General features: G+C 40.5%; 1 protein-coding gene across 1 annotated transcript; it reads right to left on the bottom strand.

The window, feature by feature from the left end:
- Positions 1 to 1,372: 1,372 nt before the first annotated feature.
- Positions 1,373 to 24,045, bottom strand: MEX3C (mex-3 RNA binding family member C). The gene is made up of 3 exons (XM_074206495.1): positions 24,027 to 24,045; positions 22,777 to 23,616; positions 1,373 to 2,691 (listed from the first exon to the last, which is right to left on the bottom strand). Exons 2-3 carry the CDS (start codon positions 23,525 to 23,527, stop codon positions 1,466 to 1,468), a joined length of 1,977 nt encoding a protein of 658 aa, XP_074062596.1. The 5' UTR covers positions 23,528 to 23,616; positions 24,027 to 24,045; the 3' UTR covers positions 1,373 to 1,465.
- Positions 24,046 to 24,935: the final 890 nt, after the last annotated feature.

The raw sequence follows: 24,935 nt of genomic DNA, 5'->3' as shown, positions 1-24,935 counted from the left end.
GGCAGCTAAAGATTAGGCTTCAATACTGACATTTAACTATCCTACAAGCAATTAGCATTAAAGGTATGCATTACGTCATAATATGCCATCAAGGCAACTTTTATACTGAAAAAAATCAAAATAAAAACCGTTATTTGTAAACTTTTATACGAAATGTAACTCTTCAAGTGGAAATAAAAAATAAAATTTGTATATTTACTAGTTCAATACACATAAGATTTCATTTTTTTTTCTGTTATACTGAGAAAAAAAAAGCTCTTTTGCGCCTGGGAAAATAATGTTTCAAAAATAATTAGTAGAAAAATTCGTTGGGAAACCATTTTGTCCTTTTTGATGCCAACATAGATTTGGGGTTGTACTGAGGATGATGAAGTTAAAGACATCCACAGGCTGAAATGTAAAAGCTCATTTTAAATAAATCTTTCCTTATGATTGGAAATAGTTTTGAAATGAAGTAAACTGATTGCAGGTTATTGTCACAGCTGCTTTTTGTGTATTATGCTTAGGGCATTGTTATCCCTCCCACTCCCCCCCTTTTGATTACTAAAAATAAAATATATTTATAATGTGCAAGACAAATATGGATTGAACATAAAAATGTTTCACATTTAGATCTATATACTCTCTAAAAGTAATTAATAATAGCTTGATCGGACTAATGAATGGAATGTTAGCATCCTCACTATTAGCCAAAATATGTGCACCCCAAAGCTCTTAGTGAAATGAGAAAAATCCAAATAGATTTTTGTACATTACATTAAGAGAAACAATGGGTAGGAATTCACAATTGAGACAAATCCATTCCTGATCCTCTGATCACACCATCCACAAGAATTCTGGGCGAGATGAAGGTCAATGCAGCAGTTTTCTTCCCAAATTATTAACAGTGATCTATTCAACTGCCACCAGCCCTATCCATTCCAATACGTCAAAACTATGCATTAAAAAGTTACTTGCAATCCTGCAGAATTAGGCATAAGTTGTTGTAAAATAAAAAACCTGTTTTTCAAAACTGGCAGTGTAAAGAAGGCAGCACTGGAAGTGTCTGATAGATCAATAATGCCATGTACCCTCCATAAACTTTTAATATGGTTAGGCTATGGGACTTATCGCCTTCAAATATAGTAAGTCACAACTTCTCTCATAGGTCTATAAGGCCTATAAAGCCTAGCATCTCTACAGTTATGAAAGCTGAGTTGAACTCAACTTAGTCAATCTTATGTGAACTATGTCTCTGTTTATTAGAACAGTAATTAAAACCAAACTAGTAGACAGAGACCACTTAAGGTTTAGTGTTACCATAGCAGCCTTTTAGAAAATACAAGTTTACTAACAACTTTAGCCTAATCCCAATAAAGCCTGATAACAGTCATAAGAATTCATTAGGAAGTTTACTGGGGGGTACCATTATACCCATGCTTTTAAGAGTCCATATAGAGATATAATATTATGTATATATATATATTTAAGAGTGAATTTGGATTGCCTGAGTAACAGCTGTCTGGCAAACTGGACATGATGGCGTTCTCTTTTCACAGATCTTGTTGGCACATTCCATGCAGAAGAGGTTGTGGCCACATGGAACTAGGGCAGCAATAACTTCATTCTCAAAGCAAATCACACAGTCGTGCTTTCGTCTTGATTCTGGAGGTGAACTAGATGTGGAACCACCATTGGAAGAGGAGTAACTGTTGGTACCATTAGAAAAAGCAGGGATATATATTGGAAGGCCAACATGGTTGCCTGTACTAGGGGGGTCACTCCTAACCCTCCGAGCAAGTGGATGTTCTATGCCTTCAGGAAATGTAGGAGAGAGTCGAGGAGTTGATGGCTGACTTCCTCTACGCTGAGTCTTCATGTTACCAGAAGGGTCACCACCAAAACCAGAGAGTGGGTTAACTGGTTCAAAAGGAGTCCAGATAGTTTGGGAGGATGTTGGTAAAGAGTCAAAGGCAGGAGAATCAACTGCAAGATCTTCTGAGCCCACAGATGGTAGTGTTTCTCCAAACCAAAAGTTTCCTGTGCTGAATGGGCTTGTTGGGCTGAAGTCAGCCAACCTATTGCTTCCAAAGTAAGAATCAGTAGAACCACTTCCCAAAGAACTGGAGCTATCATTTCGATAATTGGATATCATTCTGGTGCGGCTAGGAGGAACGGGATTGGAAGAAAGCCATGCTGAGCTAAGGGTGCCCCCTTCAAAGCTCACATCTGTACCATTGTAATGGAAATCGTTCTCTTCATTTAGCTCAATGTAGTTTCCAGTACGCATGGCAATATGCATTTCTATTTCTTCACGTGCTCGGTCTACATTTTCAGGCATACCTGTCACCTCAAAGACAGGCTCCTTATCTCTGCTTGGAGTAACTATATATGTGTGGGTCTGCTGCTGAATCCTTTTAATTGTTGCTCCTTTGGGTCCAACCACCAGCCCTACAACACGGTAAGGTACCCTGACTTGGACTGTGGTCTGACCTGGCAAGTTGGGTGTGCACGGCAACCCTCCTAGTGCAGGACCATTTTTGTTGCGAGATGCTCGAATCATGGAGAAGTGCTCAGCAGCTGAGAGAATTTCCCTTTTGGCCATGGCTACATCTTCTTTCCGTCCAGTGACAACAAAAATAGGTTCTTCTCCACGAACAGGTGTTTTGATATATGTATTTGTCTTGGCCCTTAGTGCTTTAATTTTACAACCTGTCAAAGAAAGAAAAAAAGTCTTTAGTGGGAGGGGGAAGAGGATCCAATCAACACTTTTTTCAAGGTTTTGAGTGCCAAGTGATTGGGAGTATTGAAACCAGAGGGAATTACTGAAAACTGTTAACATTTGACTATTTTGAATACTGCCAAATGCTAAAAATCAAGGAATCATTTAGTAACTACCACCTATTTTAACCAGATAGTTGGCAAAAACAATCAAATTTTAGTTTGTACCCTCTTGTTGTATAAGGGTGTCACCACTGAAAAAGAATATAAAACAAAATGCTCTTTTTTCCTCTCAACTTTGCAAAATACAGCATAAATACTGTATTGTATTTCAGGATGCAACACATAATTACCATCACTTAGATGTAGTCTCAGGTTAGGGAAATGGAAGGTGGCCTTTATTAGGAGGCTACTCTTATGCTTAGGAACAGATGACTATTGGGGGACCTTGATTCAAGCAGGAGTATTAAGATTAAGGGTGTTGAGATGGGCTACTTTTAGGAAAATACTTATTGTTAAATAATAAAGGTACCATTAATTAGACTCAGCAGTTACAATTATCATAATTGAATCATTGAAACAACAGAACATGAGTGGGTCCCCCCCCCACAGTCCAAGCTGACAATCTGGATCAACCAATAGCTTATCCTATTTTACATGCTGGATAAAAAATCTGCAATTACAGTAATAGCTCTAACACAAATTTATAGACTACAGATCAAAAAACACACCAGAATATTGTAGAAACCCAGAATATTGTAGAAGGTGAAAAGAGGAACAACACAGGCACTTGAGTTTATCGTTCTTTGAAATACTCATAGGGCTGTAAAGGTGCTAATTCAAGGTCAAAGATTTGTTAAAGAATTTCCTTAATTGCTCATTAAAAATACTTTAGCTTTATTTATGAATACAATGTCATGTCAACTAATTATAATTAAGGTAAGATGACTCAATTCAATAAGTGCTAATTTATTCCCTGACTTGTATAGGGGGATACCAAAGACAAAACAAAAAAAAAACCAAACAACCCCCCCCCCCCAACTAGTTTGGCAGTTCCCTATCCATCCTTTAAGATCTTACAAATTCTCCTAGGAGAAAACAAGTATGCAGGTAAATAGCTACAGAGAAAATCCAAAGTAACTTGGCAGGCAGAAAGTCAAGGAGCACTAAGAACTACAAAGATCAAGAAGATCTGAAGGGATCCTGAGTTGAACTTTGAAGAAAGCTAGGGAATCTAGTAAGAAAAGGGGAAGCTTTTATTTGGAGAGGTGCCAATCTATGCAGACATAAGATGACAGGTTAATATCACGTATGGGGAGAGTTAAGTAGGTAAATCTAGCTAGAGCATAAAGTGAGGATGAGGGAGGAGTGGGATATGAGAACAGTGTGGAAAGACATGTTGGAGTTTAAGTATGAAGGATTTAATGAAAGCAGAAGAGTTTGGACTTTATCCTAAAGACAATAAGTGCCACTGCAGCTTTTAAGTAAAGGTTGAGATTTTTCAGATTTACATATATAAAATATATTGAGGAAAACAAGAGTCTAAATTAAAACAAAAAGTAAAAGGTGCTGCAAAGCAAAGATTGCATGACATCAATTTTTTTTAGGTTTTTTCAAGACCAGATTTGAACCCAGGTACTCCTGACTCCAGGGCCAGTGCTTTATCCACTACGCCACCTAGCTGCCTGGACATCAAATTTCTATCATGACACTATAGGAGCTGGAAGGCTTAGTGCTATGCTTTGCACTGCATTCAGCTCAAACTGGGAGTGGGGAGAGGGAGTCCATAATCAATATTAAATTACCTTCTATGATAGCTATAGTAAGACATAATTAATGATAACATTCACTGAATTCCAAGGTCAGAAACCTGTAATATCCAAGCATACAAAACAGAGAACCAGATCATTCAAAATTTAAAAACAAAAAAGCCTACACAGGGTCAACATAAAAGGAATGACATTCTTACTTATGCTAGTTAACTCAAGAGTGAATTTCAAAAGTGATTAAATTAATGCCTGGGCTTTTTGCTTGTTTGTTGTTGTTTTTGTTTTATTTTTTCCTATCAGTCACTTTATGGAATGTCTAATGCTGAACTTCCTTTCCTTGCTCTATCCCACCTTCTTTCAAAGCCAATATTTTTGATGGCTAAGAGAAAATGTTTGTCATATTTGATTTATGGAAAACAAATTACCTGGGATCTAGTCAAATGCAATAAATGGATATAGGTTAAAGGAGTCAAAGGAAGTTTGGAGATTATGGGCAAGAAGTTGTGACAACAATTATCTTATAGTATATAAGTTAATCTTTTTATTGTAAAAAAAATAAAATTACTTGATGCTAGGGAAGTGAGTGAAGTAGGGGTGAACAGAGGGAAAGTAAAGAAGGATGATGTTAAGAGTTAGAACTACTTTTCCCTTCCTCCAATGATGACAGTTGGTCACATGAATACAAGACAAACAGAAAACAGGTGGCTCGATCAACAAGTAGAGCTACCTTTCATCAAGTAGATTTGCATAATTCAAAAAGATCAGGACAAAAGTGGAAAAGTGAAAAAACATCTAGTGAAAGAGTGGAAAAAGCATTTAATGGAAATCAAATGAACACATCTAATACTACCAGGAAGCAACTGAATTCTGTCTTAGATATAAAAGGTATTTCTTAAGTTAGTATTGGCTGGGAAGGAAAATAAAGGGGCAGCAGAATAGTGAAAATATTAGGGGGGGAAGGTAGCTTGGCCTTATGCCTAGGAAATCTGAGTTTCTTGGTACTCTTATAGAAACAAATAAAGGTAGATACTTTGTGGGAATAAAGTCTGTTGTGTGTGTGTGTATTATCTATGTATATAATACACACAGATACATACATACATGAAAATAAGTCAACACTACTGGATACCATTTATGGAGAAGAAAATGAAATATAGTAAAATATCCTGGGAGCTTCATTGTAGTTTCATAATTTCTATCATCTGTGGCTGAAGTATAGAGAAATGTGAGGCAGCACTAGAACAAGTCAGATTTGGCAGTCATTTCTGAAATATTTGTGCCATACATCTTAGCAGTTAAAGGCTGTGTAAAATCTTGCCTCTAAGAAAAGGATTCTTAACCTTTTTTTTTACATCAAGGTACATAACTATAGCATATGACAGGCAAGTCACTGCTTCAGTCATCCTGCTCCATATCTCCCCTCAGATATTCTAGGACCCTGAACACCTAAGAATCTTTCAAATGGCAATACTTCCAAGCCGGTTCCCTGAATTTATCAGGTTGGGAAATAGCTCTGGTTGAGATGCAGACCAGCAATTTCATTTGCAGGTATTATTTCCCTAGCACAAGACCCTCCTTCCCTGAGCATTTTTCACTGGCTATCTAACTATACCTACAACTCCTTTCTGGTTTCCCTCAAACTTCAGTTTAAACTCCCATTATTCAATCAGCCTTTCCTAGTCTCCTCCTTAATCTCAGTGGCATCTCTGCACCCCCTCCCCCATCATGTCCTAATTTTCCTTCATATATTGAAGGAATGACCCTGTGAGCTGCCTTAGGAGCTGGGGCTTAGTTGGGTTGGATTTTTTTTTTGTCTTTCTTTTTATCCCCCACAAGTGGTCATTAACACAGAGCCTGACATAAATCAAGTATTTATGCTTACTGACTTGGTTAGATAGCCAGTGCAAAAACTATAGAGGTGTGGGGCTGTTAGATGGGGCAATGGATAGAGCACAGGTCCTGGAGCCAGGAGTACCTGAGGTTCAAATCCAACCTCAGAAACTTAATAATGACCTAGCTGTGTGGCCTTGAGCAAGCCACTTAACCCCATTGCCTTGCAAACAAATCTAAAAACACAAAACTATAGAGGTGGCAAATGGAAATGGTGAGTCAAGGACTCAATAAGTAGTACATAAGCAGTGTGAAAAGAAGTTTGTGTATGTAATCAACTTGAAAAGATAGGATAGAATCAGATGGAACAAGGCTTTATCCTAAAGATCAGGGAGCCACTAAAGTTTGTTGAGAAGAATACTGAAAGTGGTGTTGGAGGTGGTCAGTGAAGCCCCAGCAACACAGTGTTCCTGGCACTAAGTGCTAAGTCCTAGGGATAAAAAGAAAAGGTAATTTTAGCTCTCAAATATACAGGACAAATAGGAAATTGCTAACAGAGGGAAGGCATTAGGATTAAGAGAAGTTGGGAAAGGCTCCTAGTAAAGGTGAGATTTTGGCTGAGATTTGAAGTTGGAGAAGATAACATATTCCTATTCTTTCCAATAGTAAATGAAATATTTCATTATTCCCAGATCAAGGTTGAGGTAGAGTAGGAGAATTAAGCACCTTCAGGGGAGATGGCAAGATACCAGAAGACAATGGATGGGGCCCATGAATGTGATTAGATTGAAAAACTCTGGTTTCACCTCTCCCACCACTTCCACAGTTGGACATGGGAGAGGATTAATTTATCTGAGAAGTGGCCCAGGGTTGAGTGAATTAACATTCCTAGACTTGGGAAGAAGTGTTTCTGAGAGCTGGGGGCAACTGAGCAGAAGATTTCATGCAGTCACGTGGCCAGTCTGGGGAGTCAGAATTTCAGTTAAAATCCAAATTTCTTGGCTTAGGGTTAAAGATTCTCTGCAACCTAACCCCACACTGCCTTTTTTGGCAGTCCATAAAACGCTTTTCTGTGTCTGTATCTGTGGCTCAAGCTGTCCTCAACACAACTATTCTTTTTTTTTAATTTTTATTTTTTTAGGTTTTTTTTGGTAAGGCAACCCGGGTTAAGTGGCTTGCCCAAGGCCACACAGCTAGGTAATTAATTATCAAGTGTCTGAGACCGGATTTGAACCCAGGTACTCCTGACTCCAGGGCCAGTGCTTTATCCACTACCACCTAGCCGCCCCTCCTACGCCACCTAGCCACCCCTCCTCAACACAACTATTCTTAAGAAAGGTCAGCTAAAATGATATAGTAGAAAAAACACTGGTTTGTAAGTTAGTAAACACAAATTTCCTTGGCTTTATTCAAGTTCCATCATCTAAAAATCCCAGAATCTATTTAAGAAATATTTCCAAATCTCCCTTAATTCTAGGCAAGGAGGATTAGTGTTCAAATCACAGGCCTCATACACGTTGGGTATGGTTACGGTTTGTTCACCTCAGATTTCTCAAATGTAAAATAGCAATCAAGAGTACCAATCTAAGCAGGCCTTTTGTGAGGACAAAAGAGAATCACTTATAGAGTCTGCACATATAAATTAGTATCTATTCAAAAGCTGGTGTCCCAATGAAGAGAATGTTAGAGTTGGAAAGATCTGATTCAAATCCTGCTTCAAATACTAAGCTATGTAATGCTAGGAACCTCTCTCTCAGTCTTCTCATCAGTAAAATGGACATAACTCAGGGTTGTTGTAAGGATCAAATGATTATAAAGCATTTTGCAAACCTTTAAAGTACTATATAAATGCTAGTGATTTTATTATTATAGTATTCGACATAAGGTTTTTAAGTTGTTCAAGTGAAGTCAACATCTGGTGCTTGTTTGTAACAACTACTGTTACAAACATGCAATCAAGCAAAACAAACTCCCTCATTATTCAATAAACTTTTAAACAAGGAAAAGAACTGAGCTTCAGAAATTGAGTACACCTAAAAGGCCATTATTTTCACTTACTTTCTGGTGATACTACAGGAGGAAAATTTAAGAAATTCCAACTATTTTAAAGAAAAATCCAGGTTCATCATCTTAATTTATTCAATATGGGATATTTTATAAAGTCCTGAATACAAGGCAGATATTTTAAATATTAATGCAAAAAGCAACCTTGTCAAAAAGCAGATCATGGAATTGTACTATTCACATCCCTTGGTAAAATTAACAAACCTTAGTCTACTGATTGCAATTTGATAAATATCAGCACAAAACCAATCTTTTTGCTTTTAATTTTTAAGATTCTTCAGAAGGCATAATCAATATTTAGAAATACTTTTTAACATGTCCCATGTTACAGTATTATTATGGCTGAACTTCATGTGTTATATTTATGACTTTGTGAAAATTAAATAGCTCTGTTAAGGCTTGACTTTTTTGGGATAAAGATGTCATACATCAAGGTAATATCTGGAAAAGGAAAATGAGTAACAAAGAAAATACAACTCAATGGTCTACTCATCTGTTTGAAAATCATTTTTTAAAACAACAACAAAAACGACCTATGGAAAGGTCACTAGCTAATTGAGTCAGCCTACAGAGAGAGCACAGAAAAGAACCCTACATGCTAATCAGATAGACGGGTATGAAAGGGATAAGCATTTATATATACTATGTGCCATTCTTTTTTAAAAATCTCATTTGATCTTCACAATAATCCTGAGAAGTAGGCACTATTTATTATCATTCCCATTTTATAGCTGAGGAAACTAATAAGTGTTTTCCAAGGTCACCCAGCTAATAAGTATCTAAGGTCCAAATTGAACTTAGATCTCCTTGACTCTGTCCATTTCACCACCAGCTGCCTCAAATTGCAAAATTGGCAGGTGAAAAGTCCATTGTATTAAAGTATAAAGCAATTCTTAAGAAAACAGGAATTTAAGTCAAAGGTGCAATTTACCATTAGAAAATCAAAAGACCTCACAATTTTTATTGATGCCTAAAAGCAGTATTTATAGTGCGATTATTCTTTTGAAAAAAAAAATCCCCTAAAATTCAACTAATATTATACAATAGAAGGACTGGGGGGAGGGGGAATGATTAAGAAACCAGAAAGCAATGGGAGAAATACCAAAATTATAATTGCCTTCAATACTATATGTTAAATACAAAAATGGCACTTTCCAACCCAAACTGGATACTTCAAATCTCCATTTATAAAGCAGAAAGACAGAATGATTAAGTGATGTCATTAAAATGCTACAACTTCACAAATGCAGTGGAAGTACTTACTGTATTCACTTTTAAGTCTGCAGGGCCACACTTTCTCAGGTTTCTAAATTTAAAAATGCCACCCCCATAATAGACACAGAAATAAACAACCACTACTTGAACTTCAAGGGCAGCCATAAGCAAGTTAACCTATTGTCAAGTGTTTACTAATAGGGAGCTGGTTCCCAGATTGTTTTAATTTACAACAGTTATTTATGTACATTGCTGCAAAAACTGTACTCTTCATTCTCATCTCTTCCCCCTTCAGGTTTCTCCTCACTCTTCTCTCCCTTCATCCCGGGCCCCCCCCCCCGGGCCCCCCCCCATACTTTGTGTAATGTGGGGTGATGGGACTTCATCATCTCTTGAAATTCATCCTTTTTCAAGATGTAATCAGTTCTGGAAATTATCACCTTCTCAGACCATTTCCCACCCTGGTTGCAGAATATCATTCATCAATGTGTCTATGTCTCTCCACCTCCCTCCTTCAATTTACCTTCCACCCCCCTATATTTCTGGCCCCTCCATGAGGGCAAGGCCTATTAGAACTCTTAGCTCAGCCTAGAATATAGTATCCACTTAAATATCCATTGACTACTACTCTGATCTACTACTATTCCTATTACAAGGCACACCTCAATTCCTGACTCTTGGCTTTTTCATTATCCAACCCCCCTAATTCTGGAATTTTCCCAAAACACTGCTATCCCCCCCACCTTTTCTGGTTTCCTTCAAGTTCTAGCTAAAATTCCACCTTCCACAACAAGACTTTCATTGCTATTGTCTTCCCTTTGTTGGTTATCTTCAATTTATTCTTTTACATAGATATCTTGTATTGTATGATGTTTCCCTATTAAGAGTTTCTGTTGTCCTATTTTCTATCCTCAGCACTTACCACAGTACCTGGTCCTGCTGGTAGGCACTATTTAACAAATGCCTGCAGACCTGATCTTTGATAGTGAGACTGAGGTTAAAATGAGAACAATTCTGTGTGATAAACTACATAAAAACGAAAGACTGACAATAACCTTGACAATACCGGAAAGGTAACAAATTTTTCTTTACAAATATCTGAATATAGTTAACAGAAATAGCACAAAATAGAAGCCAAATGATATTTGATGACATGAAATTGTTAGAGGCTGATTCTTGAATTTGCTTATATTCTAAGAAGCTACGAAATTTTTTCCTCCCCAAGACTTGCCTCTCTTCAGCTACATATAGATAACACCTACAGCAAGATAACTTGCTTTAAGCATTACCAACAACAAGGCTGTTCAGAAAAAAACTATCTCCTCTTTAAAAAAGGAACAGGCTACTCATTTAAGCCTTGTTCCTTTGTTTAGAGATGAGGAAACCGAGGCAAACAGGGTTAAATGACTTACCTAGAGTCACATAGCTAGTAAGCATTGTCTGAGGCCAGACTTGAACTCAGGAAGAGGGAAACCAATGGGAGGTTTAACTCTAAAGTTGTAATAATCAATTTACACAGAGACTTGCTCACCTTACCCTAAAAACCAAGAGTAAATCAGACTAGGACTATTAAGCAGTAAACCATGCTTAAAAAAAAAAGAAGAAGAAGAAGAAGAGTACATGGAAAATTGCATAATTTGTTTTCTTAAACTAATAAAATTAACATTAGAGGTTAATAATGTTGTCTATCTAATTCAAGGAACAAAGGGCAAAACAGACCAGATTTTATTTATCTTTGCCAATCATTGTCACATGTTCTTTAAGCAATTCAATCTATAAAATGGAATGCTGCCTTATCTGTCTTAAGTCTATTGTGAAGCTAAAATGAAAATATATGTAATTATGTTTTGAAAAAAGATAAAAGGACAATAGAAACATAAGGAATATGTCACCATATTCTGGGGAAATGGGATCCAAATTTTATTAGAAAATAATAAATATACATTAAAAGAAGAAAAAGGTCAGAAAGTTGTGGTTCTGAAGTGATATTCCTCTGGGTTGGATATAATTCCTGTGGTTTTGAAGGGTGGTAGTTAAAAGATATCCCAGAATTTCAGAAAGTGCTGCAAGGAGGTCAATTTCTAGGCAAGAGCCAGGGCATAATATTGTTTTTACTTCAATGCCCAGAATGCCATGGGACCTAGCCACCAACTTAACCAACCTGAAGTCAATTTATTGAGTTACCTATGTACAAAGTGCAGGGGATATAAATGGCTTGAATGCAGCACCTGTCCTAAAGGAACTTTTCAAATAGGAAAAGTGGAAATTAAGGAGAAAGCAGTATTTTATATTTTGCAAATATTTTATTCTGATATTTGTTTTTAATTTCTTAAAGTAGCCAATTTTACTATTCTAACTTGTAGATTTATGCACTTTACACCAGGGTAGATAAAAATGTATTTTCATGCTTTTACTTATACATGTAAAATACATTAGCCATTTTGATGAGCAATTAACAGTCCACAGCCTTAGACCCATACTAGTAGTGATGTGGGCAAGTCACTTACTCTCAATGCTCTAGGAAGGGTATTCTCTGAGATTATAAAATGCAGAAAAACAGACTGGCATTGGTAAAAGGTAAAAATTTCCTATGACATCGAAATAACAGGATTACTCTATCCCTATCCCTTTCTGACAGCACAAAAACAATTTGGAGTGTCAATTAAAAGAAATTATCTCATTTATTTTTATTATTAAAGATTTTATATTTGTTGACGTCTTTGCATTACAATTTGATAGAAAGGGCAGGTAAGAAGAGGTTTTACAATTAGGATACCTAGCCTCTCAAAGAGGTTGTTTAAGGTCATTCTATCAGTAGGTACTAGAGCTGGGATCAGAACCCAGATTTCAGATTCAGTCAGCACCAGCCTTTTCCACTAGGCCCAAAATACTTATGAACAGGCAGAGAAAAATTAGAAAAATGAGACAGAGTAAAAAAGAAAATGGCCAAAAAACCAGTAAAGATTTAATTTTTTAAACCTTCTATCATCCAAAACACTTTCAGGGGTGGGTATCTTTCAAACCTCAAATAATTAACATTGCTTTTAAAAATTCTTACTATAGTGAAATTCAATCACAAAGTCATTCACTATATGGTTTCAGTCATACAGTTTTACTTCAGGTCAGACCATATGCTCCCCATATGTACTGAAGTTAATTCATATTCCTCTTAAAAAACAATACAAATTTGAAGATACAGAAATATATACTCTTTATACTCCAGCATTAGCATTCAACAAAATTCAATTTAAGCATTTCAGTGCTTACTATCCATGCAACGCCCTCTGGAGAAATGAGAAACAATTACTGATCTCAAGGAACTTAAGGTCTATTGAGGGAGGGGAAGAGAAAGAATATATGCACAAATAAGTAATTTATTAAAGAATATAAAGAAGTCCTATTATATTTACACAAAAAAAGAGTCAAGAGTCTCTATTTTAAGAAAAACTCCCAGCAATAGTTACTAAATGCTACTGTATAATGTGTTAATTTGTGCAGTCATTCACATCATTATAGTTAAGATTATAGGCATTACCATTAGAAAGCAATTTTCAGAGACATCTTCAGGGTTAATCTTTGCAAATCTCTATGGTAACCACTGATAGCACTAGAGGAGGAAAGTAAAAAACATAATAGCCACAAGGGAAGCACAAAAAATGAAATTTATTTTAAACAAAAGCAATGAAAATTATTATGTACTGTTCCTTAAAATGCCTATCAACAGATAATTCAAAAGAGATGATCAAATAATGAATCTGGTGTTTCCTAAAACAAAATTTTTCTTCATTAGTACCTTTAAAAAATCTATATACAGTACTACATTGTACTATGGGTTGCATAATGATAGTTTTAAAATATAGAATTGTTTTTACTGCATTTCTTATTTTTGAAAATTTTCGCAATAGGCAAAGACACTATAATAAAAATGACAATTCTACCTAAATTAATCTATTTATTTAGTGCCATACCAAACGGCCAAAAGTTATTTTATAGAGGTAGAAAAACTAAGAACAAAAGCTCGTGTATATAAAAGGAATTAATGAAATAAAAAATAAAAAAGCCAAGCCAGCCATACCAGATCTAAAACTAAAGGTGACAATCAAAAACAAAAAAACAAAACCCCAAACTATTTGTACTGGTTAACAAAGAGTGGTGGAACAGGTTAGGTACAAAAGAAACAGTAAATGACTATAATACTCTATTACTACTACTAAGTAATAAAAATGACTATAATAAAAATTGGTTTGATAAACCCAAAGACTCCAGCTTCTGTGATGAGAACTCACTGTTTGACAAAAAGTGCTGGGAAAACTAGAAAATAGTATGGCAGAAACTAGCCTCAGACCCTTCAACAAAATAAGGCTAAGACTGGTACACGACTTAGACAAAGGATGAGTCATAATTTAGATAAATCATAAGCCAATTAGAGTAAATAATAGTTTATCTGTCAGATCTATGGAGAGGGGAAGAATTTATGACCAGAAAGAGATAGAAAACATTATAAAATGCAATAAAATGCAAACTAATGCAACTAAGATTAGAAGCATATCAGAAAGCTGGGAAACAATTTTTACAGTCAAGTGTTTCTGATAAAGGAGGACGATAAGGTGATGCAGTTCAAATCCAACTTCAGATACTAGCTGCCTGGGCAAGTCACTTAACCCAACTGTCTTGAAAACAGGGTCATCTCCAGTAGTCTTGATCCATATCTGACCACTGTACATAGAGGCTCAGGAGAGTGAGGCTGGTGACTTAGTATAGTACCCTTACACTCAAATCCAATTCAGGTGCTTCTCATGGTATCTGATAAAGGACTCATTTTAAAAATATAAGTCATTCCCCAATTGATAGTCAAAGGATATCTATCTACAGGCAATTTTCAGACGAAATTAAAGTCATCGATGATCATACGAAAAAATGCTCTAAATTACTCTTGATTAGAGGAAATACAAATGGAAACAACTCTGAGGTACTACCCACCTATCAGATTGGCTAACATCACAGAAAAGTAAAATAAATTTTGGAGGGGATGTGGAAAAACTGGGACCCTTTTATCCCACTGCTGGTAGAGTTGTGAACCTAATCCAACCATTCTGCAGGGCAATTTGGATAACTTGCATAACCTTTGATCCAGCAATTCCAAAGAGATCACAAAAAAGACAAAAGGACCCACAAGTACAAAAATATTTAGAGCAGCTCTTTTTGTATTGGCAAAGAATTGGAAATTGAGAGGCTGCCCATCAATTGGGGAATGGCTAAACAGGTTATGATACAAGAATGTAATGGAATATTATTGTGCTATAAGAATGATGAGCACAAAGATTTCAGAACTTGGAAAGACTTGTCCAAACTGATGCTGAGCGAAATAAAGGAGAAACAGAAGAACACTGTAAACAGCAACACTGTGTGATGATCAATTATGACTGACCTAGTTTTATTCAGTAATTTAAAAAAAAGTGATCCAAGACAATACCAAAAGAAATGTGAAATGCCAAAAGAAATGGAAAATGCCATCCACATGCAGAACTATGGAATCTGAATGCAGATCAAAGCACACTATGTTGTTCACTTAATTTTTTTTCTTTCATGTTTTCCTCTTTTCCTCTGATTCTTCTTTGACAACATGGCTAATATGGAAATATATCTACATATATAACCTCTATCAGATTGTTTGCTGTCTTGGGGAAGGAAGAAGGAATGGATAATAATTTGGAACTCAAAATCTTACAAAAATGAATATTGAAAACTATCTTTATATGTAATTGGAAATAATAAAAAATACCACTATATAAAAAGTTACTAATTCCTAGTAATCAGGTTTTGTGGCCCATGGGGAGTAGTGAGTGGCCAAGTGTTTTGACTCCTCTCTTAAAATCATAATGAACACCCACTAACCATCCACCTTCTTACTGTTTCCTTTTAAATGACAAGATCCTAGAGGGCAGATAATACTTCTTTCCCCCTTACCAGGTAATAACAGGAGGAAAAATGACAAATCTAGTAGCAGCTCAAATATTAACCTGGACAAACTGCCAGAGTTGTGAGAACAAGGGATGGGATAACGGGTAGAGGTGTGTGTGTGTGTGTGTGTGGGTAGGGGGGATAGGAAGGATATAGAATTTGAAAGGGAGAATAAAAAATGAAGCAGCAATAGTGATGAAAAGTTTAAAAATACTGTCTAAAAATCAGATTTATTATTTGAAATAATTGAGGAGCCTCACCTCACATTTGTATAGCAAAGAAGTGCTTCCTCATTCACTTACAGATCCTTAGGCCATCCCTTTAAAGTAAAAGGGTAGGCACTTCTTTCTATCTGAAATTCAGAGAAGTTAAAGTGGCTTGCTGAACATCAAGAGAATTTGGCAGAACTTTTGTGCAGAATCAAGAATGGCAAGATAAAGGAAATTTGATTTTCATGTATATTTCAGTGAAATTGAAACAAATCACATTCCAGAAACTGCTAAATAAATCGGAACAATTTCCCTAAAATATTCAGTTAGTTTATACAACAAAACTTTTAATATTTAAGTACTATTTTTAAAAACAGAAGTAAGCTTTTTTGAGGTAAAATTCAACTTTTCTAACAAAAAGTTAAGTATCAGTGCTAATATATACAAAGGATCTGAAGGGAACCCCATTTGATAGCACTGATCTACAGTATATTAACATTCAAAAGAAGAAACCAGGAAGTGTAATCCATAGAAAGGTCACAGGAATAGGTAAAAATCTCCGAAAAGAAGAATTTTCAGATACCTGAACTTTCTAAATAATTTTCTAGATGGCTGATAACTTGGGGGAGGAGAAAACACCCTTTAAATGCAATTGTTTTTATTTTTCACTTCCTCTCCAGTGAATAATATTGTTCATTAGGTGAATAAGGGCAAGAAGAAAAGGCAATAGAATCTCCACCCACTTGCAAAACAATTACAGAAACTTGGTCTTTCCCAATAGTTTGTTAGTGCAAATTGATCTATTAAGATAAAATTTATAAATTTTTTAAAGCTGTAGTATGGGGCAGTTAGGTGGCATAGTGGATAGAGCACCAGCCCTGGAGTCAGGAGTACCTGAGTTCAAATCTGGCCTCAGACACTTAATAATTGCCTACCTGTGTTGGCCTTGGGCAAACCATTTAACCCCCATTGCCTTAAATTAAAAAAAAAAGCTGTAGTAGATGCTCGACTTGATAAAATATAGAAACTGAAGATGGGTAATTAACCTAACACCATCTATATTAAATAAATTGAATAGAAATTGTACATATGATTTCACAATGTTTAAAGAACTCCAAGGTGAGGAAATTCCTTTTAAAAGAAAAGATCAAAACATTTTAATACATTTATAATCTTAGAGAGTAGCCTAGAGGGCAATGAGGATCACATGACTAGTGTATGTCAACCAATTAACTTTTATTAAGAGATTACATACTTGAACCCAAGTCTTCCTAGCTTCTAAACCATCTTATCTATTAGATCAATTTTCCTTTTTATCCTCATCCCTTTCTCTTAAATTAAGAATATGAGTCATATGAAAATCATAATATATTCATTAAAGGAATATTTCCTTCAGAGAATGAGATTTCTGGTAATTTAATTCTAGTCATAAAGTGAGCCTTATCTATTTTTCCTGGTCAAATTTAAAAATTCTAGAGTAAGAAACAGAAAAGTACACAATGTACATAGAGGAATTTAAACACTGGAACTACTGTTTCAGTTAATCACTTATGAAATGGTCAACATGGCATAGAAATTTAAATTTTAATCCAGCCCCCCCCCTCAGGTTTTTGCAAGGCAATGGGGCTAAGCAGCTTGCCCAAGGCCACACAGCTAGGTAATTATTAAGTATCTGAGACTGGATTTGAACCCAGGTCCTCCTGACTCCAGGGATGGTGCCCTATCCACTGCTCCACCTAGCCACCCCTAATCCAGACTCTCCAAGGGATCTGTATGAAATTCAAAATTTCATCAATGACAGAATAATTAGCAGGATTATTGTAAGATGGCAAATGCAGGAGAAATGGTAAACACTGGATGACAGAGTCAAGTTACAAAAATATTTTGAAAAGTTAAAAAGTCGGGCCAAATTTAAAGGTAAAATTGAATGTTTGGGTTGTGAGCTACACTAGTGGAGGGAATACTTATATACATGAAACCACAGATTTGGGTATAAGAATAAACACAAACAAGCTTATGTGGACAAGCTAGGGGAAGTTTGGCCAGCCAATAGTATGTCTCTAAAAAGATCTGTGGGTTTTAATAAAATACAACTCAATCAGCAACATACATTGCTATGGTCTAAAAAATCTAATGCATTGTGATTTGCATTAGGGAGGTGATAGTACAGCAGTATTCTACAGATCACTTCTAGGATACTTTAATTTTTGAAGCTCATCAAATTTTAGAAAGGGAGTAAGCATTTATTAAGCACCACTTATGCATGTGGCCTGGCCTTGAGCTAAGTTTTTTTTTTTTAAAAACAAATATTGCCTTATTTGATCTTCATATCAATACTGGGAACTACATGCTTTTGTAATCCCAACTTACATTTAGTGACTTGTCCAGGGACACAGCCAAGTCCAGAGCTCCATCCATAGCACCATGATACAAAGGACACTAAGAAACTAGAACAGTGGCCAAAGGAGGACAGCTAGAATCACAAAGGACCCTGAGATCAAGTCAAAGATCAGCTGAAGGAAGTGGGGACATTTTAACTGGTGGAGATAAGATTATAGCAGTGTAGCACATCATAATTTTCCAAATCTGTGGTAGAAGAGGGTTCAGCTTAGTCCCAGAAAGCCTGAGGCAGATGCAATGGGTGGAAATTTCTAACAGGTCAATTTAAGGAAATTATAAGGAAATTTTTTTCCCCTTAGATTGCAGTTACTCAAAGATGGGTTTGCTTTAAGAGTAGTGGTTTCCCCTTTCACTGGAAGTCTTCAAGCAAAAGCTGGATGACCACCTGTTGGATATGTTGTAGAGGAAGATTCTTGTTCAGGTCTTGGGTTGGATCTAAGAGTTTGTAATTTATTATTAGTATGTCCTTGAGTAAGACACTTGCAAGTTCTCTGGATCTCATTTGTAAAATAAGGTAATTAGACTAGATTATCTCTAAAGTCCCTTCCAATTCTAAACTCTGCAAATCTTATGGGCTAAGATAACTATTAAATGTATAGTAATAACTAATTTAGCTGTGCTAAAAATTGAAAGCTGATCCACAAATAGAATCCTGACTAGAACCACTCCAGGAAATTGAGAAGAAACTTGAAATAATTACTTTAGGACATAATTGTAACAATTATAATATAATACTACATACTACACCAGTGGGTCAACAGATGAATGATGTTCAATTAGTAGAGCCTAATGGAGGAAGAACTCTTCTCCATGTTTAAGGTCTACAAACACACTATTAGTAAAAAAAAAAAATATAATAATAATAATAATAAAATCCTCTTTTGGGCATTCAAAGTCTCTTATAACATATTCTCGAGGCTTTCCTCTTCCCCTGCTCTTTTTTGATCCTGTAACATTGGCTTCTTGGCTGTTTCTCAGACAAGACTGAGCTTTCTTTAGTTGTCCCCCCCATGTCTGGAAGTTCTTCCTTGTCTCCACCTCACTTCCTTTTTAAGTTCCAACTAAAATCGAATCCACAGGAAATCTTTCCCAATCTTCATTCCAGTTCATTCCCTCTGAAAATTATTCCCTATTTACTTAGTATACAAGCTTAGTTTATAATATTTGTATGCCTGCTGCCTCTCCCATTAGATTGTGAGCTCTTTGAGGGCAGGACTGTTTTTTGCCTCTCAGCATCTCCAGAGCTTAGGATAGTGCCTGGCACTTAGTAGGAGCTTCTAAATATTCATTGATCGATTGATTTTTAGGGTAGATCTCCTAAGATCTTATCTTAGGCAAAATCATGAGCTACTAGGCAATAAGACAACTCTACCATTATTGTAATATTATTATAAATGTAGTCTACTGTTCAGAATTCTACCTCTCATCATCTTTTAGTCAATTTTGACATCTATCTGGTGAAATGATGGTATTTGACTGACCATGCCACTTTGTTCCCAGAAAACTACAATGGTCCCCCCATTCCCTTAAGGATCCAAAATAAAATCCTATCTGACATTGTAAGTTCTTTAGAACTTGGCATTCTCCTTTATACTTTATTTCCCTCCGCATACTATATGATCCAACTACAGTAAGGGTCTAGGACATTACATTCCACCTCTTGTTTCCATGTCTTTGTAATGGTTATTCCTCAAGCTTAGGAAAGCTGACTCAATTTCTCTGACTTCATTTAACACTCAATTTTCCCAGTTCCTCCAGTTGCTTGGGCCTTCCCTTAAAAATCAGTTTCTGGCACATAGTTAAGAGTTTAATAAATGCTTATTGAATGACAAACCAATCCAACAAATACGATTAAGTGCTAAGCATTCAGGGTGCAAAGACAAAAGCAGTAACTGTATTCTAGAAGCATACATTTTAAGGGGTGGGGATGGACTTACAAATAATCTACATAATTTGAGGAAAGACAATCTTGACAATTATGGGACAATCCCTTGACAAATATTTATGTCTTTCTATAATTTATATGCAATTTTATAAAGCTTTTATATTTAATAGCTTCTACCCTTTCTTGACTAGTCCACATTACTTTTCATTTTGAAATGAGAGGGAAAAGTCCTCCAATACCCCCAGAGTAATGAAATATTTACAAAAACCCACTTGCAGGTGGAAGAAATTTAAGTTTTGTTTTTCTTTGAAAAAGTTTTAAAGACACCACCAGAGGCTATTGATACCAAAAGGATCTTTGGAACTTTGAATTTCAAAGTAGTAGAAACTTTTGTCCACTACTGCTTCTTAAATAAAGTCATAAATGTTTGTTTGAGACAATTTACAGACCCAGTTAAGAGACTTCATTCAGATAATGAATAAACGGGCAAGAATAGATATTGTTCGGGACAAAATTTTTTTCCACTAAAAAAACCGAACAAATCATGTAGCTTTAGTTATTTTTAAAAGGAGTGAATACTGAGAAAGTCAGTATTGTGTCTCAAGATAAAACCTTGGACTTGGAAGTCTGGAAGAGCTGGGTTCAAAATTCCACTTTAGCCACCAGCGATGAGACACCCTTGGGCAAGATAAATAATCTCATTAGCTTCATCTCTTCCTCTGTGAAATAAGCATGACACTCAGATTTAAATCTATGATCCTATGAAATGAGATTATTATTAAAACACCCTAGAGTAGGGATTGATAAATGTAAAAAACCACCTTTAGTTCAGATTGAGCAGATCTGCCCAAGAGCCATGGTTTGCTGACCCATGTTATAGGGAACAAATTACCACAATATTCAAAGGAAAGGTTTTTTGAAAATCATCAGACATCCCCTTTAGTTCTCTAATGGGTAGAAATACTCTGCTGTTAAAGGAGCTTCTTTACCTCAATAATAGAAAAATAGGGTCATGTCATCAGAATGAGTCTTTGCTCTTAAACAAGGTACAGAATAATATGAAATTTGTTATTTCTCCCCCAAAGTTGTGACAAAGTGCAAAAAAACGATTATGGATAAATATTAAAATTATATGCACATCCCAAGAAACATAATCCTGTTTGCTTCCCAGTTAATAAAGTGTTACTCTGGTTACTATACACTCCAGAAAAGGATTTAAAGAAAAAAGGCACTTTCAATGAAGTTCTGCTACTGCAGTATTCCTTTGTCAAACCCAGTGTTTATAAATTTGTACTTTTGGTTTGGAAAATATAGTCACAGCTAGCATCAACCAAAGGGTAAAAATCAACCACCCACAACTCCAGTCTCATCTGCTACCTCTTCATTCAAACTCAAATACAGTAAGGAGTTTGGAATTAATTCAATTTTACTTTATGAGTTTGAGAGTGCTGTAAGTGAAAACCCGATTTAAAATCAACTTTATAGTGTATTTTTAAAACAATGGGGAAACGGTCAACAAGACAGGATATTAGAACTTAATGTGTATTATTAAATTCAAAAACTTCCAAACTCATATTCTGAAGATAGCACTTTTGTCCATTTCTTAATAGGAACCACACACAAATCCCCACTTCATTTACACAGCATTCGGCCCTGAGCCAGTTGCATAAATATTCCTCTCCAGCACTAGCTTATTAGTAACTGTGATTTAAGAGTCCTGTTTTCCGGTTAACGCAGCCTACACCTATAGTCATCGAACAGGTCCAGCAGTTCTTTCCTGCCTTCTCTCTGTGCGCTTACATCTTTCCTCTCTTAACTCTAGGTTTCAAAATTCTTTTCCAGTCTTTCTTCAAGGGCCCAGTTCATATTCCAGCGGCATCATCGCATGCCCCCTGGCCAGACTCTTATCTTAACTCCATCCCATTTGGGGCTTGACGACACCTATGCTGCTTTGTACTGTAGTCACTTTGTGTACAGGCGAGAAACTCGCCACCCAACCAAGCACCATCCCTCAAGCTTAATTGTTCCTATAAAAAGGACCGGCAGTGTAGTGGATTTGGAGTCGGAAAACCTGGGTTTGAATCCAGATTCTCTCAAGCTACTTCAAGACTCAGTTTCCTCATTTGCACAAAGTGGGGCCGGAATCTTGGCGATTCCTCCGGGTTTCCCCCTAGACCAGCAGGCTGAAACCTTAGCTCGACCACCCCGGCACGGGGCGGGCCGCGAGGAGCCCCCCGACCTAATCTCTACGTTTCAGAAGCTTTTGCCTTTTGGAACCCTCAAGGGAAGGAGGCGATGGAGGCCCGGGCCGCGGGCGCCTCTCATCGGTGAGCTCTGCGGGCCACTCGGGGCCATGAGCTCAGCGGGCTGCGGCGCCGCCATCCGTCCGCCCCGGCCCCCGGCAGCGCTGTCAGGCGGGGGCCCGGCCCGGCCTGGCGGGGCGAGGCTCGGCCCGGGCCCCCCAGCTCCGCTCCGGCCCGGCCCGGCCCGGGCCCCCCAGCTCCGCTCCGCTCCGGCCCGGCCCGGCCCGCACGCCTCCCTTTGTCTGGGCCGCGGGGGAGGGGCAGCGCGGGCATCCCTCCGCCCGGGCCGCGGGGTTCGCACGCTCGGGCCGGCGGCTCCGCCTCCGCAGCCCCCTCGGCCCGGGCCACGTGAAGGGCGCCCGCGACCCCGGCCCGGCGCCTCTCCTCCCCTCGCCACGCCCGCCCGCTCCCGGCTCCTTTGTCCCCGCGCCGCCACTCACCCTGGCGACCCACGATCTCGGCGACGTGCTCGGAGCTGGGCACCGGCACGCACTCGGTGGTGTTGACGCTCTTCCTCCGCAGCAGGGCCGCCTGCTCCCCGTTGAGCGCGGCCGCGGCCGCCCCCCCGCAGCCGCCGGGGCCGTAGGCGTGGGACAGCATCGCCGCCATCATGCCCTGGGGATCGTCCCCCCCGTACAGCACCGCCGCCGCCGCCTCCCTGGCGTCGAAGGCCGGCGCCGGGAGCAGCACCGAGCCCAGCGGCCCGCCCGGGAGCGGGTGGCTCTGGGCGGCGGCGGCGGCGGCGGCGGCGGCGGGCGGCGAGAGCAGCAGCAGCGGCGGCGGCCGGTCCCGGTCCTCCTCCTCCTCCGCCTCGTCCTCCGCCTCCAGCTCCTCCTCCTCCTCCGGCAGGTCCCCGTCCGCCTCGGTCTCCTCCTCCAGCTCCAGCTCCAGCTCCAGCTCCGCCGCCTCCTCCGGGGCCAGCCCCGCCATCCTCCGGGCCTGAGCCTGAGCCGCCGCCACCGCGGCCCGCAGCGTCGGGTCGGTGGCGTCCGCCTGGCGGGGATCGTCGAGGCCTAGCGCGGCCAGGCGCTCCCGCAGCAGGAGCCCGTCCCGCTCGGGCTCCGGAGCCCCGGGGGGCGGCGGCGGCGGCGGCGGCAGCGGCGGGGCGGCGGGCGGGGGCGGCGGCTGCGGCTGCGGCAGGGGGGCCGGGGCCGCCGCCAGGGCCAGGGCCGCGGAGCTGCCGCTCGGCATCGCGGCGGCGGCGCGCTGTCAATGGCGGCGGCGGGAGACCGTGTCAGGCGAGGCGGGCGGCGAGCCCCATGACCGCCCGGGCCCGGGCCCTGCTCAGAGCGCAAACACCTTCCCTCAGGGGAGCCGGCCGCGGCGGCCGGGGAGCGCCAGCACCGCCCGGGCCCGCGGGAGGAGGACGGGGCAGGGCAGGGCAGGGGAGGCGGGGTGGCGGGGGGGGGTGGGGGCAGCGGCCGGCCGGCGGGCGGCGGGCGGCGGGCGGCGGCGGCAGCGGCTGCGGCTCTTCTCTCAGGGTTTCTTTTGTTTCATGGCCCCAACCAGCCCCCGGCGCGCGCGGCGGAGGCGACGCCCCACGCCTCCCTCCGAATGAAGCCGGCGCGCGCTGATTGGCCGCTTTCAAGCGCCGGCCGCCCGCCCACCGCCCGGAGAACCTTACCCAGTCCCTGGCCCCACCCCCCACCCCCCCTTTTGGGGCCCCACCCCCTCCCCGCCCTGGGCTCACTGATTGGACGACCGCGATTAGACGAGAACCCCCCCCTCCCCGAAGCCCTGTGCTTCCGCTCTCTCCCCTTGCCCCGCCCTCCACCCCCGACCGAGGCGGGGAGGAAGGCCTGTGATTGTTCTGCCTCCGCGTCACTCTTTGTGACGTCGCGGGCGTGGGCGGGGAGAGGAGGCGGGTCGGAGTCTCCGCTGCCGTCGGAGTGGCTAGGAGGGGAAGGGGCTTCCCGGACCGGGGCCGGCGAGCCGGGCCCGGCCTCTCCCCACGCCCCTCACACGCGCGGGTCAGGTGGGGTCGGCACGCCTTAGGGCGCCGAAGGGGCTCGGGTGGCGCGTGGGGGCGGGGGCGGGGCCTGTGCCGAGGGGCGAGGCGAGGGCTTCCCCCGGCCGAGCGGTGCCCGGGCCTGGGGGCTCCCGGGCCGAGAGGGCGAAATTGGGCTCCTCGAAAGCCCCGGGAGCGCGCTCCCGCGGGTCTCCCCGCGCTGGTGGGAAGGCGGCGTGGCGGGCTCCGCGCGGGAGCCCTTAGGAGACCCTGGTGAGAGCCGGCCAGCCCGGGTGAGCCAACAGCTCCCGGGGACCCCCTCGTCGGAGTGGCCGAAAGCGAACCAAGTGCCGCACTGGGTCCCGAAGGAAACACACTTGTTGTTGCAAAAAGCACTCGTAAAGAGCGCGTGGACCCCGGCGCTGGCCCCCCACGCGTGCCTTCCGGGCGCTCCGGCTTCCAGTGCTGATACTCGCCCCAAACACCCGGGAACCTTCCGAACTGGGGGCCGCTTGCGCATCGCTGCCGCCTTTCCCAGGGCCTCAGGGGAAGGCACTCACAACTGCCCATGACTTGGGGCTGGCAAATGTTCTAACGAAGACGCGGGTCTTTTTGATTCGCTTCTTTACCCCCACGGGTGGCATAAATATG

Source organism: Macrotis lagotis, chromosome X (assembly GCF_037893015.1).
Source record: "Macrotis lagotis isolate mMagLag1 chromosome X, bilby.v1.9.chrom.fasta, whole genome shotgun sequence".
NCBI lineage: Eukaryota > Metazoa > Chordata > Mammalia > Peramelemorphia > Peramelidae > Macrotis > Macrotis lagotis.
This window is presented reverse-complemented; position numbering and strand designations above follow the sequence as displayed.

Coding starts and splice junctions, on each gene's coding strand:
- MEX3C (XM_074206495.1), bottom strand. CDS start 23,527: ATGCCGAGCGGCAGCTCCGCGGCCCTGGCCCTGGCGGCGGCCCCGGCC. Junction 2,692..22,776: donor CGAGATCGTGGGTCGCCAGG/GTGAGTGGCGGC, acceptor TTTCTTTGACAG/GTTGTAAAATTAAAGCACTA.